Genomic DNA, 15856 nt, shown 5'->3' on the forward strand with positions numbered 1-15856 from the left:
TGAAGCTTAATAGTTTTACATAATACTTATATTTTTGACCTTTAATAGAAATGAATAAAGAAGGATTTTGTTATATTTATTTGTGGTATTATTTACAATTTATCCTCTGATAAGATTTTTCTTTCTTTGTAGATTTAGTGTAAAATTTTGTTTAGCGAGTCATAGTGTAGTTATGCTACTTTTCAGTTGGTTAAAAATCAAATCATTTTCATTGTTGCTTACTTTCCCTCTGAAATAGCTCAAGTCTACACTTTTAATTCTATCAGAAAAAGATGTTAGCAAGTTTTGGAATAAGATAAATAGCTTATTGTTCAATGTCATAGTTACTGTATAGGATTCAGGATATTTAAGTGTTCCACATTAAATTATAATGTATTAACATATGTGTGATAAATATTCAGTGATGTAGGTATTAAAGTATTAATTTATTTCTAGTATAGAGAAAATTAGTGACTTTAAATTATATTCTTCCCTGCATTAATTCTTTTAACCTCAAAATTACTTTTTCATTTTGGAAGCTAAAATAAGTCATATTTTTCATTGCAGTGCTGGAAATGTACAGTAAGCTAAAAGAACAGATGAATGCAAAAAGGTGAGTTGATTTCTTTCCTAATAAAGTTTTAAAAAAAGTTTATAGTTTAGGTCACATGTTTATAGTAGTGTTAATATTTATGGCTTTGATGCACAGTTACTATACCTTATCACCACTCAAGTGTTCAAGACCTTCACCAATATTCTTTTGTAAATTCTAATCCTTTGTCATTCTTCCCACTCTACTTTCTCCCTTGCTTGGTAATATCAATTTTGTAGTCCAAGACCCAGTATCATTCAATACTGTCAATTCCCTAATCTGCTTTTGATAAAAATTCTTTTTGATTGCTGAAAGTTTTTCTTACTACTTTTAATTTATTCATTCATACAATTTTCTCAGAATAATTCTTAATCCTTTGTGATTCCTTATTCTTTATAAATGCTGTCAAAGATTCAGAGTATTAATGAGAACAAATATAACTGCATAGGAATGAAGACATTTGAAGTAGCCAGTTTGTTAATGTTGTGTTCAAGGGTGGATAATGATTTGTCTCTCTGGATTCATACTCTGTTTATAGAAATGTACATGGGATGGGCAGAGCAATGGTGCAAGCTTAGGATGGATGGAGGTTTGATCCCCCGGTGGGTTTCCCATATGGTCCCCCAAGCCAGGAGCGATTTCTAAGCACATAGCCAGGAGTAACCCCTGAGCATCTCTGGGGTGTGGCCCAAAAACCAACCTTAACCTGCCTTTCTGACAAGCTTATTTAATTTTTTCCCAACAAACATATGGTATTGCTATTTGTACTTGAACATTCACATATGGACATGAATCTAACATTACAATACATATTAACGATATATATAAAATAAGACTAAATAAAGGCTTATGAAAATTCACTATTAGTACTAATTAACAAGATGAAAATCTAATCAAATTAAGTGCAAAGAAATATAAGATAGAATATAGACAAATCTTTTGAGTAAGATTTATATATAATGTATTGGGATACTTAATTTTTAATAAACAAAGAGGAAATTACTTTTCTTTTCTAAATGTCCTGTTTACTCATTTTTTAAAGTTGCTTGAAAATTGTTCAAACTTAAAACATTTTTTTTTCTTTTAACTTAAAACATTTTAAACATCACTGTTTCTCTGGCAATCAATAAACTACTTTAAATTACATTCTTTTTCATTTTTCCGTGTACATTTTTTTATTCTCATTTAGTTTTTTATTTTTAACATTTTTATTAGATTCTTTGCTATAATTTATATTTCTGTGTTAGGAATTCCTAAAACATAAGGAATCTCATTATGTCTGTTGACTCTTTTTTACTCAATTCTTTGGTAGATATTTAGAGCTTTTCCAAACTAGACCGCCTAATTATACTTCTTTTTTTTTTTTTTTTTTGGTTTTGGGGCCACACCCGGCGATGCTCTGGGGTTACTCCTGGCTGTCTGCTCAGAACTAGCTCCTGGCAGGCACGGGGGACCATATGGGACACCAGGATTTGAACCAACCACCTTTGGTCCTGGATCGGTTGCTTGCAAGGCAAACGCCGCTGTGCTATCTCTCCGGGCCCCTAATTATACTTCTATTTACTTTTTTCTTTTAATTATGGATCTATGTTTTTTGCTTATTTATATATTTTGTTAACTTTTATTACAATGAGGACATTGTTTATGAGGCTAGTAGATACTAAAGCAACCAATTCTATAAGATAAACTGGTGAAATAGCTTTTCTTTTCTTTTTTTTTGTTTTTGGGCCACACCCAGTGATGCTCAGGGGTTACTCCTGGCTATGCGCTCAGAAATTGCTCCTGGCTTGGTGGACCATATGGGACACCGGGAGATTGAACTGTGGTCGGCCCGTCCTAGGTTAGCGTGTGGCAAGGCAAATGCCCTACCGCTTGCACTACTACTCCGGCCCCTGAAATAGCTTTTCTATTTACTTTTTGTGTTCTCCAGATGATACGTTTTCTGAAGAACATTTTATGATAAGCTGAATTGGACTTTAAGTGGTGAACTTAATCAACATGTGATTTTGGTAATGTCCATGAAAATTACATAACGTTATCATGTAGTGTTCTGCTATTTTCCCTGCAGGCAGGGAAAGAACCTTAACAAGCCCTTTACTATCTCTCCTGCCCTCAAACGTAGATAAGACATATCTTATATATGTATATGAAATCACATATCTGAGGACAATATTCTAATTAAGAACTTTTGAACTGGGGCCGGAGAGATAGCATGAAGGTAAGGCGTTTGCCTTGCATGCAGAAAGTCGGTGGTTCGAATCCCGGCATTCCAAATGGTCCCCCTAACCTGCCAGGAGCAATTTCTAAGCATAGAGAGCCAGGTGTGACCCAAAAACCAAAAAAAAAAAAATTGAACTATTACATATAAAATATATAAATATATAGTGTATTTTATATAAATTATATATGGTTTATATTTAGTAACTGGAATGAAATATAATTTTACTTTATTGAACAATATCTTTTTTGATAGGACTTATAGGGTTGATTATTTGAATTTATTTGTAAAATTAACAGAACTTTCTCTATTTAAAAAAAATTTCTCACAGGTATTATTCTGCTCTAAAAACAATGGAACAGTTAGAAAATGTGTATTTTCCCCAAGTTAGACAATACCGATTTTGCCAGCTAATGATAGAAAATCTTCCTAAATTGCGTGAAGATATCAAAGAAATATCCATGTCTGACTTGAAAGACTTTTTGGAAAGCATTCGAAAACATTCTGACAAAATAGGTGAAACAGCTATGAAACAGGTAAGATCTATAAAGTAGGATTTTAATTTAATGTTACTTATTTAGATTACTGAATTTAGCCATGGTTTACTTTTTATTTATGTAATTTGCTTATTTATGTTTACTTTTATCTCATTATCTTTCCTGATTCTTGTTGTAGAGTAGATCTTATTAATGTTTTCTTTTGGTGTGAAGTTATTCTTTATTTAAATGAAGTCAGTCAAACCTAAACTTATTGCTCCCTCACTAGTTGATCTGACTTGGCAATCTCCCATCGATATGGTGTTATGTGAACTTTACTAACAGTCAAATTTGCTTATAAAAAATTGTAACAGGAGACATAGGCAGTGAGTTAGGTTGGCCTTGTACATGGCCGACTTAGATTCAATCCTCAGAGTCCCATATGGTTTCTAAATCTCTAGGAGTATACCTGAGTGTAGAATCAGGTGCCAACCCTGAGTATAAGCTGAGTATGGCCCCCAAACAAAAAACAAAAAAAAAAAAATTAAAATAAATTAACTGAAAGTAGCATATATAAAGGCAAGTGAGTACCTGTAATATGAAGTTCTAAATTGCTTTCTTGTTATCTTTGAATTAACAGTTCTTACAGCTAAAAGAAAAAGTATTTAAAAGAATTGGCACTTATTATATATTAATATCCACTTCTGGACTTAGTAGTTTCTCTCCTAGTTATTTATGAAATAGAAGTGAAAGCATATTCTTCCAGTGTTCATAGCAATTCTCTTCATAACAGGCAAAAATGGAAATAACCTAAGTGGATTTCAAAAGGACAATGTTTGTTTAGAAAAAAAAAGCAAACTAAAGGACACTTAGTTTGTGAGTGAGTGAGATATACAGGGGTTAAGCCACATTCAATTCTCACTGTCTCATGCCCGAATACTGCTGGAAGGCTCTGGAATCCCCCAGCACTACATCCCTAGAACTGCAGGGGCAGAGCAAAAATTGCATCCTCATACTCTTGCATTGACCTGATGATCTAGCTGGTAGGGATGTAACATGAGGGCCCCTGGACCTTCTTAGCAACATTAATTAGTGAGTGCCCCATCTCTTAAATACTGACTATATTAAAAATACTTGGTAGGTACACAGATATATGATCGAGTAAAAAATTACTGCCCTATATAAATGTGGTATTAATATGTTCTTACAAATCTCTAATGATGTTTTGTACAAAGAGTTACACTAAATGTATAGAAAGGTTAAAGCTAAAGGATGAAAACATAAATCATGCATATGCTAATTAAAATATTGCCAAAGTTTCAATATTAATATCAAAGTAGGCATTTTGTTTCTTGGGTCACATTTGGCAATACTCAGGGACTACTCCTGATACAGTGCTCTGGAGTCACTCCTGGGGATGTTTGGGAAGCAAATCTGTGCCTCCTGCATGTAAAGTATGTGCTCAGTCCTTTGAGCTTTTTCTCTGACCCAAGGTTATAGGCTTTTTTGGGGGTCAGACAACTTGGTGGTGCTCCAGGCTTATTCATGGCTCTGCACACAGGGATCATTCCAGGTGAGTCCTTGGGTTTCTGGGGTTGAACCCAGGTCTGTTGCATACAAGGTAGGCACCCTACCCACTGTACTATTTTTCCGGTTCCATACATAGAATATTTAAAATAAGATAAATAAAATCCTGGCATATATAGTGTTATACACTGTGATTTAGAATGTGTTCATAGAATGTGTTCATAGAATGGGTTAATAGAGCAGATATCAGTACATTTCAAAAAATTAAAATAATGTAGACTATGTTTTCTGACCACAGTGGAACTATATCAGAAATAAATAAATAAACACACATATACAAGAATGTCAACAAAACTAACAGCTGGTTCCTAGTCTTTTCAACAAAAACTGATAAAATCCTGTAAGACACTTCAGAAAAGAAAATAGCACAAATCATGAACAAATGACATATATTTATGCTTGCAGACATTAAAAGGATAATAAAATAAAAAATTTGAAGGAATTTTGGCCATAAACAATTTTGAGAAAATTTGTATTTGCCCTAATAGGCACAGCAGCAGAAAACCTTCACTACTATTCTCCAGAAGCAAAATAATATAAAATTTGGGAGGAAAATGCATGTAAATGGCATAATTCCAGAAGAAAGGAATGATATTGTATTGAAGCATGCATTTGAGGAAGAAGATGAAAATGAAGAGGAGGTGATGGATTTTCTTTATTATTGAATTCATGTTTTTGAGTACTCATCGCCGTGACTCTGAACTCTTTTCTTGTGCAAACTGAATTATGTAGACAAATTGGTAATGATTTATTGGAACAGCGGAGTCATCTGAAACATTAAATTCCATCTTTGATAGATGAACAGAATATAGTGCAGATTCTTTTTGTAAGCCACACTTGTGAACCTATATGTTCAACTGTAATTACCAGTAAAAGTGTAAATCTAAAGGTTTCTAATGAATTCTAAATCTAATGAATTCTCATTTTAATTATTTGTACCAAACATTTAATTTCATGATGGGACTTTGCCACTAAGATTAACTCTGGATAGCTACCTTTTATTTTTTTTAATTGGTGTTGAATACTCTAAGACAGGGGTCCTCAAACTTTTTAAACAGGGGGCCAGTTCACTGTCCCTCAGACCATTGGAGGGTCTGACTATAGTAAAAACAAAACGTATGAATGAATTCTTATGCACACTGCATATATCTTATTTTGCAATGAAGAAACAAAACAGATACAAATACAATATGTGGCCCGCGGGCCATAGTTTGAGGACCACTGCAAGATATCCTAATCTGATTAAAAGTTATTTAAAAGTCTATTAATATTAGAGCACTTGAATGATTCTTAAATATTTTTTTATATTTCTAAATTTACTTTATTTAAAGAACAACATGTTCTCAGCTGCCAGGTCTCCTGGAAGTATGGGGGAAAGTGAAGGTGGGGAGAGAGGAGAGAGAGAATTTCTGAATAAAAACTCATTTTACTTTCAAAAAATCAGTAAATAAATAAATAAAGCATTGTTTTATTTTCCAGGTTTTAACTGTTCAGGATCTTGTTGACTTTTCCCCAGTTTACCGATGTTTACACATTTATTCTGTTTTGGTAAGTATTCTTTATGTTTATACTTTTGTGAATACACTCTTGCATTACTTAATAAGAGGGTTATATTCTATTCTTTTTTTTTTTTTTTGAGGGTTATATTCTTGAGAAGTTTGTCATTAGGCAGTTTTGATGTGGGAACTTCAAAGACTACTATTAACACTAACCTAAATGGTAAAACCTCCTATACTCCCAGCTATATATAGCACCTGTTATCATTTATATGGTCTGTTCTGTTGCAGACTTAAATTTTTTATTAATGTGGCACATGACTTTCATATACACATATACATAGAATCATGAATGATTTAACATTTTCGTCAACAATGGGCTTTATATAGTCGTGTGCCCAGAGGTTATATCATATAGTCTAGTAAAGGGTGGAATTAGATTTTTAGTGGTAAAGTTAATGTACAACATCATATGTTGATTTTTTTGTGATGTATATCTGAACTATTAAGTTAAAAAATGTTGGTATTTTTATTAAAAGTATGTATCTCTTGTATCTACATTTAATAATATAGAAGATTTTAAATTGTTTTATTTTAAATGTAGTTTGCCCTTCCCTCCCTCCCTCCCACCTTCCCTCCCTCCCTCCCTCCCTCCCTCCCTCCCTCCCTCCCTCCCTCCCTCCCTCCCTCCCTCCCTCCCTTCCTTCCTTCCTTCCTTCCTTCCTTCCTTCCTTCCTTCCTTCCTTCCTTCCTTCCTTCCCTTTTCCCTCCCTCCCTCCTTCCTTCCTTTCCTCTTTCCTTCCCTCCCTCCCTCCTTCCTTCCTTCCCTCCTTTCCTCCCTCCCTCCTTCCCTCTTTTTTCCCTCCCTCCTTCCTTCTTTCCTTCCCTTCTTCCCTCCCTCCTTATTTTCTTCTTCCTCTCCCTCCCTCCCTCCCTCCTTCCCTCCCTCCTTCCCTCCCTCCTTCCCTCCCTCCTTCCTTCCTTCCTTCCTTCCTTCCTTCCTTCCTTCCTTCCTTCCTTCCTTCCTTCCTTCCTTCCTTCCTTCCTTCCTTCCTTCCTTCCTTCCTTCCAACAACAACAACAACAACAACAACAACAAAACAATTATTGTCTTTGAATATGTTGTCAAAACTTGTTTGTGATTATTCAGTATGAAATGCTGTATAGTTCTTATATTTCATCTTAAAAATTTTTACAGTGATTTTTAAGGAAGTAATTGTCTATTTTAGTGGGGTGTGTATATATATTTATGCTTTTATTTTCATTATTCTGCTAATTTTTTTAGGGTGACGAGGAAACATTTGAAAATTATTACCGAAAACAAAGAAAGAAACAAGCAAGACTGGTATTGCAACCCCAGTCAAGTATGGTAATTACCTGAAAATTTTAAATTGGTACAGTGTCACTTTTTAGCTCCAGAAATTTCTTCAACATGAATCTCTATTCGAATTATCCCTAATGTGGAGCCAGGATTACTCCTGCCTTGAACACAACTGGATGTGTCCCCCAAACCTAACACCAAACAAAAAGAAATTTACTTTATGAATTGTCAGGAAGGGCAAAAGATATAGTACAGGGGTTAAGATGCTTACTTTGCATATGAACTGCTGGTTATGACTCCAACCCCTGTCCTTTGCAACATTGTCAGCAAATGATAGTTTCTGGCATTTCGACAAATTGTGCATTTTATTTCACTGTAACAATAATTAATGGTGCTAGTCGGAATTTTTTAACTTTAAATTCTTGGACTTGAGATAGTATAATATAAGTAATATAAGATAGTATAAGTGTTTTCCTTGAATGTGTCTGACTCTAGCTCAATCCCTGGCACCACATACTATCCCAAGATCCACTGAGTGTGTCCACTCATCCCACCCCTCCCCAAATTCTAAACTCTTGACAGAACACAAAATGTTTTGATATCAAGAATCTAGTAGATTATGTAATCAGGACACAAATTAAGAGAGAACTATTTTATTTTAGTTGAAAGGATAACATGAATAGGCATGTTTGTGAAAATACATAGAAACTATTTGAGAAAGAATGTTTTATTGTATGTAATGTAAGATACTATAATATAGCAGACCATAAAACAAAGAGAACAGAAAAACCTAAGTGAATGGAAAAGCATGAGATTAAATGAGAGAGATTAGATTGTAGAGTGAGAAATGATAGTTATTTGAACTTCTTATGAGAAGAAAGTTCTGACGTCATACGTAGTGTTATTTTCTTTTTCCTTATAAATGCTATTTTCATGGGGTAAGGCTTTTTTTAAATCAGGTATTTTTGGTTAAAAATAGGCATAGCTTATAGCAGATGTTCCATATATATTAATAATGTTATAGTGACTTGGAAGTTAACTTTTATGATACTTGTATTTAATTGACAAAATGATTTTTAATTTTTCATCTAAAGCATGAAACAGTTGAAGGCTATAGAAGATATTTCACTCAAATTGTAGGGTAAGTATTTAATATGAAAACAACTTGTTTTTATATTAAGTTCAATGTCAACTTATTTTCTTTGAGTTTTAATTTTTAAACATTATGCTGACAGTTAATATATTTTAGGTTCTTTGTGGTGGAAGATCACATTTTACATGTAACCAAAGGTTTAGTAACCAGGGCATATACGGATGAACTTTGGAATATGGCACTCTCCAAGATAATTGCTGTCCTTAGAGCTCATTCAGTAAGTCTGATCATTTATGCTACTAAATTTTAATTTTGTTACTTGAAGGATTTTAAATTACTTAAAGGCATAAGAAGGCTACATCAGTCTCCATTTTTTCCTTTGGTAATTATTCAGATTAGGAAGTAATCATGTCAGGGTTTTGTTTGCCTGGTGATACTGGGTTGCGATTTTGCAACTGATCAGGGTTTCCTAAGATGTTCTTAGTCCTACCTGGTAGGAAATAAAAATAATTAACTGTGTCTCCTTGACTTCAACTGACCTCTTCAATAATTCACTGAAAAGTAAAATGACACGTTTATAATGATAGTTCTTATTTTTGTTTACAAAATAAACTCCATTGTTAAAATTAAAGAGACCTTGTCCTTCAGTGTTTATCATTTGATTGCAATTAAACACTTAAAATTTTTTTGAAAAATACTCAATTGGGGCCGGAGAGATAGCATGGAGGTAAGGCATTTGCCTTTCATGCAGAAGGTCATTGGTTCGAATCCCCGCATCCTATATGGTCCCCTGAGCCTGCCAGGAGCGATTTCTGAGCCTGGAGCCAGGAATAACCACTGAGCACTGCTGGGTGTGAGCCTTCCCCACCCAAAAAAAAGAAAAATACTCAATTGTCAGAATTTGAACTCATTTGATTGATCCTTTATATAATGAGAGATATTTCTATTTGTCTTTTTTCTTTTGGGCAATTGCCTGCAGTACTGGGGCTGAAGTACGTGCTTCAGCCCCTTGAACTATCTTTGACCCATAATGAAATTTTTTTTTAATGAATGCAAGTAAAATCAGGTTGGAGAGATGGCATTTTTGTTTGTTTGTTTGTTTTTGGACCATACCCTGTGACTTTCGGGGTTACTCCTGGCTATGCGCTTAGAAATCGCTCCTGGCTTGGGGGACGATATGGGACACCAGGGGATTGAACCACGGTTCGTCCTAGGCTAGTGCTGGCAAGGCAGACACCTTACTGCTCTGCACCACCACTCCGGCCTCGAGAGATGGTGTATTAAGTAAGACCTTGCATACAGCTGGCCAGGTTTGCTACCTGGAACATATGATTTTCTGGATACTACCAGACTGATTCCTGAGCATAGAATGAGGAATACTCCTGAGTACTGCTAGATGTGGCCCAACCACCACTCAAAAAAAAATTAAAATTATGAAGTGTTTTTTTAATATCATTTTTGTGTGGAAATAATGCAGTGTAACTATATTATAAAGATAATTTAAATTAATTATTTAATATAGAGTTTTTTCTCAATTTTATAATTTATGTTAATACTTCATACAAAATTTTATAATAATTGTTTATAATTTTATTATCAAGAATAGTTCTTGGGCCCGGAGAGATAGCACAGCGGCGTTTGCCTTGCAAGCAGCCAATCCAGAACCAAAGGTGGCTGGCTCGAATCCCGGTGTCCCATATGGTCCCCCCCGTGCCTGCCAGGAGCTATTTCTGAGCAGACAGCCAGGAGTAACCCCTGAGCACCGCCGGGTGTGGCCCAAAAACCAAAAAAAAAAAAAAAAAAAAAAAAAAAGAATAGTTCTTAAAGATATTTAAGGGATTATTTGCATATGTGATCTTTAGATTATCTGAGGACCAAAAAGATCGTATAGCAGGTAAATTGCTTGCTTGCCTTGCACACAGCCTACTTGAGTTTGATTCTTAGTCCCCAGAGTACTGTTACAAATGATCCCTGTACACAGTGCTAGGAGTAAGTCCTGAGTGTGGCTGGGTGTGGTACAAATACTACACTCTGCTCAAAAATATATAGATAGATATATTTTAAATATATCAGGAACATAGATTCTTAGTTAACTGTCCAGTGATGAAAACTTTGTCTAACAGTAATAAAGAATAATGTGTTATGTTATGGTTTATATTTAGATTACATTTTCTATAATTTTAATGATAACAAATAAAACATACTGTGTTAAATATAACACATTCAATTCTTAGAAAATGCTCTTATGAGGATAGAATGACATTTATTCACATTGAAATTAATCTTTTTCCTTTGACAGATTACTAAAACTATTTAGTCATTTTTATATTAGAGAAGTATTATTGTAGAACTTTTATAAGAGAATAAATCAATATTTGAAAGTAAAATTGTGTGTCTTATACATTAAGCCCATTTTTCATTATTAAATAACTGTTCCTTAAAATCTAAAGTCTTAGAAGTATTAGCATTATTGTTTTAACTAAAGTTTTACTGAGTAAAAATAAAACAATTATAGATCTTAATAATCAAGATTTAAATTCACCGTAAGTCTGGAAGATTATAGAAAAACGTTTCAGGTTTTACTTCTTAGTTTTCTCACTAAATAACTTTGAATTTATTTGTTTGTGTTTCAATTTTCATACGTGTCTGTTTTCGACTACCCCAGTCTTATTGCACTGACCCTGATCTGGTTCTGGAGCTGAAGAATCTCATAGTCATATTTGCAGATACTCTGCAGGTGAGTAATAAGATAACATTAAATTTGTAATTATTTGAACACTTACAGTGTTACAGAATATAGGCCCCATTCATATATTTTTATTATGGATAAATGGCAATAACTTAACAGTTGCCAGATGATTATATGTCAGTATCACCCAGTTTCTCTAGTATTTTTAAAGCCACTCTCTTTTGATTTTGTGTTTGTTTGGTTTTGGTTCTATATTGAATTACACAAATATATGGTGCTTAGGGACTCCTAGCAGTTCAGTACTATTGTTCAAGAAGGCGATGCTCTTTGGATCCTGCAGTGCTGGGACCTCTGGGACGCCATATCCAGTGATGCTCTGGTGGTCTTGTAGTGGTAGGGATTGAATCCTTGTGCTGTCTCTTTAGCCCTATCTATTCTTTATTCTTAACCATAAGAACAAGGTTCTCTAAACTCCCTTAGTAGGTTATTTTATTATCTGTTAACATTTTTAATTTGTATGTCTGCTTCTGTTATATTAGAATAATGTGAGGTTTAAAAAATTTTCATTTTCCTCAATCTTGTGACAGATGTGCAATACTGATCTCTTCATAAGGTAACTTTTGGTAGGAAACTTCTTTAATTTGCATCCAGTTTTGAGGCAACTTAATAGGGTATTTTTCTATTCTTAATGACTCAATATAAAGTATTCTTGAGTATGTTCTATTGAGCATTACAAATTAATATGGGCAAAAACCTGTCATAAGGTAAATCAACTAAGTACAAAGTTTAGCTCAGTCTAAAGCGAAACTTTATTGATGAAAGTAGTAGCATTGATTTATGTTCTGATGCAAGAGAACCTCCTTGACTCTTGGTTAAACCATGACAAAACTCTTTTTAGGCTAGCACTTTAAGTCCCACACTGAATTTAGATTATTTAATGGAGTTCCAAGGAACTCTTATGAGAATCATAGATAATGGGCAATGTTCAGACAACAGGAGCATCAGAAAAACACGTTGCTGCTTAAACTTTTTAATATGTATCTTTCTGGCTCTATTGCCTATTAAGCATAAAATATTAATTGATTAATCATGAATATTTGTTGATTTACTTAACATTTTTGAGCACCCACTATGTACCAGAATCTAGATCAGGGAAATCTTGTGGTCTGACCCTGGTGTAGAATGGGATAGAACTTGTATACTTTTGTTGGTTACCCTGGCCTGTCTGAATTAATCTGATTAGATAAAGTGGCAAGAAATATAAAGTGAAACAAGGAAAGCCTCTTCAACAAGTGGTGTTGGGAAAATTTGTCAACTACATGCAGAAAAGTGAACCCAGACCTCTTTAACAACATGCACAAAAGTCCTTTACCTTGATATAAGAGCTGAAACTATAAGGTCCATAGAGGAAAATGTAGGTAGAACTCTTCATGACATTGACACTAAAGGCATCATCAAGGAAAAAATACCATTGACCAAGCAAGTGGAAGCAAAGATAAACAAAAGGGGCGGGGCCGGGCGGTGGCGCTCGAGGTAAGGTGCCTGCCTTACCTGCGCTAGCCTAGGAGACGGACCGCGGTTCGATCCCCCGGCGTCCCATATGGTCCCCCAAGCCAGGAGCGACTTCTGAGCGCATAGCCAGGAGTAACCCCTGAGCGTCACCGGGTGTGGCCCAAAAACCAAAAAAAAAAAACAAAAACAAAAACAAAAGGGGCTACATTAAACTAAGAAGCTTCTGCACCTCAAAGGAAATGATGTCAAGGATACAAAGACTACGCACAGAATGGGAGAAAGTATTCATCCAATTCTGATCTGATAATAATCCGTAATGGGTTAATATCTAAGATATATAAGGAACTGGTAGAGCTTAGGAAAAATGACATCTTAATCTTACCAAAAATGGGGAGAAGAAATGAACAGACATTTCCTCAAAGAAGAAATACAGGTAGCCAAAAGGCACATGAAAAAAATGCTATGCATCACTAATTGTCAGGGAGATACAAATCAAAACAACAATGAGATATCTCACACTGCAGAGACTGGTATACATCACAAAGAACAAAAGAACCAGTGCTGGTGGGGATGTGAGGAGAAAGAGAATCATTCACTGATGGTGGAAATATTGACTAATGTAACCTTTTTGGAAAACAATGTAGAAATTCCTCAAAAACAAACAAACAAACAAACAAAAAACCCAAAAAACCCAAAACTAGAAATTTAACTTCTGGGGCTGGAGAGATAGCATGGAGGTAAGGCGTTTGCCTTTCATGCAGAAGGTCATCAATTCAAATCCGGCTTCCCATATGGTCCCCCTCCATGCCAGGAGCATGGAGCCAGGAGTTTCCCCTAAGCTCTGCTGGGTGTGACCCAAAAACCACACACACACACACACACAAAAAAAAAAAAAAAAAAAGAAATTTAACTTCCATATGATCCAGTATATATCTAGAAGCCAAAAACCAACCAAACAAACAAACAAAAAAAAGCAATAAACACAACGCAGAAAAGCCCTCTCTATTCCTATATTCATTGCAGCACTATTCACAATAACCAGAATCTGGAAACAGCCAAATGCCTGATAACAGATGGATGTGTAAAGAAACTGTTGTACATATACACAATGGAATACTATGCAGTTGCTAGAAAAAAATGAAGTAATGATATTTGCTTTTATGTGGATGTGTCTGAAGAGTATTTGCTGAGTGAAATTAGTCGGAGGGAGAGGGATAGACATAGGATAAACACTCATTTATGGGGCTTATATAAAAGATAATATTGTAATAATATTCAGAGACAATAGAGAAGGAGGCCAGGAAGATCAGTCTATCATAGAAAGTTGTCACAAAGAACATGAGGAATACAGTTAGGGCAGAGAAAGACTACACTAATGTCAATGATAGTTGAAAATTACCACTGAACAAGATTTGGGTGCTGAAAGAAAATAAAATGATATGCATGATACCCCTTCAATAATCATATTGCAAACCACAGTGTTTAATAAGGAAAAAAAGGAAGAGAGAGAAGAAAAATGTCTGCCACAGAGACTTGGGGCAGGGGTTGATTAAGGGGGAAGGAATTAGAGAAGGGGAGAGGGAAGGTGGGAAGCAAATTGGGGACATTGGTGGAGGGAATGTGCACCTGTGAAGGTATGGGTGTTAGACTCCATAGGACTGAAACTCAATAATGAACAGCTTTGTAATTGTAGGGGGAAAAAACAATTCTATTGTGAACAACCTTCTAACTGTGGTGTTTAAATCAAGTAATTTTTAAAAAATTCAGGGGTTGGAGCTTGCCTTGCAGGTGGCTGAACCATGCTTGATCCTTGGTATTTCATAGTTCCCTTAGCACCTCCAAAATGACTCCAAGTACTTAGAGCATGACTGAAATTTGTTTTTTAAAGAGAGGCTGGACCCTTTTGGCAAACAATGTAGACACTTAGAAAAGTATTGAGCTTCCATATAACCCAGAAATTTCATCTCTTTGAATGCTTGCCTTTCATATAACTGAACTGTTTTGATCCCAGTATCCTATATGGTCCCCTGAGCTAGACAGGAGTATTCCTTAGGGTAGAGTCAGGATAACCCCTGAGCATTGCTGGGTGTAGGCCCCTTGCAAAAAAAACAAATAAACAAAAACTACATTTTTACTCCTGATCCTATGCAGCATTATCTGTAATCATCAAACTCTGGAAACAACGTAAGAATCCATAATATGTCCAACAACATAAATGACTAAATATCTATATTACACATACATAACAGAATACTGGTTGGTTTTAGGAAAAGATGAAATCATGCAATTTGCTGCTACGTGGATGGATCTAGAGAGTACCATGCAAGTGAAGTTCGAAGGAGAGGGACAAACAAACAGTGATTTCTCTCATGAGTGGGATATAAAGAATTAAAACAAGAGTATAACAGATACCCAAAGACAATAGAAACTGAGAACTGGTCTTTAGTATGAAGCTTCACATAGGGAAGGGAAGTGGAGGTAATGTATCTGGGTATGGATTGAACACTGGGACAGTGGTGCAGGGAAGTGGACACCCTTGTGAAGGTTGTGTTGCTGGATTATGTTATTCATGGAATTCTATCATTAATGATAGATGGTGCCTAAATTTTTAAAAATGATTAATGAACAAAAGAAGGAATAAAATGATAAATGTATAAAAATGTTAAATGAATAAACTAAAATAGTAATACAGCAATTAGGTTGCTTGCCTTGCCAGTGTGATTCCTGGTACCTCATGGTCCCTGAACGAATGAATGCTCCTTGAGGAATGATCCCTTAGCAAAGAGCCAGGAGTACTTCTGAGTGTGGCCCCAAAATTTAACCAAAAAATAGTGAGTTTTTTTTTTTAATATATTTAAACACCTTTAATTTAATCTTGGTTACAAGATTGTTC

At 34.9% G+C, this 15856-nt stretch overlaps 1 protein-coding gene across 1 annotated transcript in view; it reads left to right on the forward strand.

Moving 5' to 3' along the window:
- Positions 1–15856, forward strand: part of EXOC6 (exocyst complex component 6) — a 165161-nt gene that overhangs the window by 64491 nt on the left and 84814 nt on the right. Inside the window, exons 5-12 of the mRNA XM_049790835.1 lie at positions 547–592; positions 3121–3325; positions 5341–5493; positions 6332–6400; positions 7634–7717; positions 8764–8810; positions 8919–9039; positions 11428–11499. Of these exons, the coding sequence (XP_049646792.1) occupies positions 547–592; positions 3121–3325; positions 5341–5493; positions 6332–6400; positions 7634–7717; positions 8764–8810; positions 8919–9039; positions 11428–11499 (797 nt within the window). The remainder of the gene's footprint in view (positions 1–546; positions 593–3120; positions 3326–5340; positions 5494–6331; positions 6401–7633; positions 7718–8763; positions 8811–8918; positions 9040–11427; positions 11500–15856) is intronic.

This window comes from Suncus etruscus, chromosome 17 (assembly GCF_024139225.1).
Source record: "Suncus etruscus isolate mSunEtr1 chromosome 17, mSunEtr1.pri.cur, whole genome shotgun sequence".
NCBI lineage: Eukaryota > Metazoa > Chordata > Mammalia > Eulipotyphla > Soricidae > Suncus > Suncus etruscus.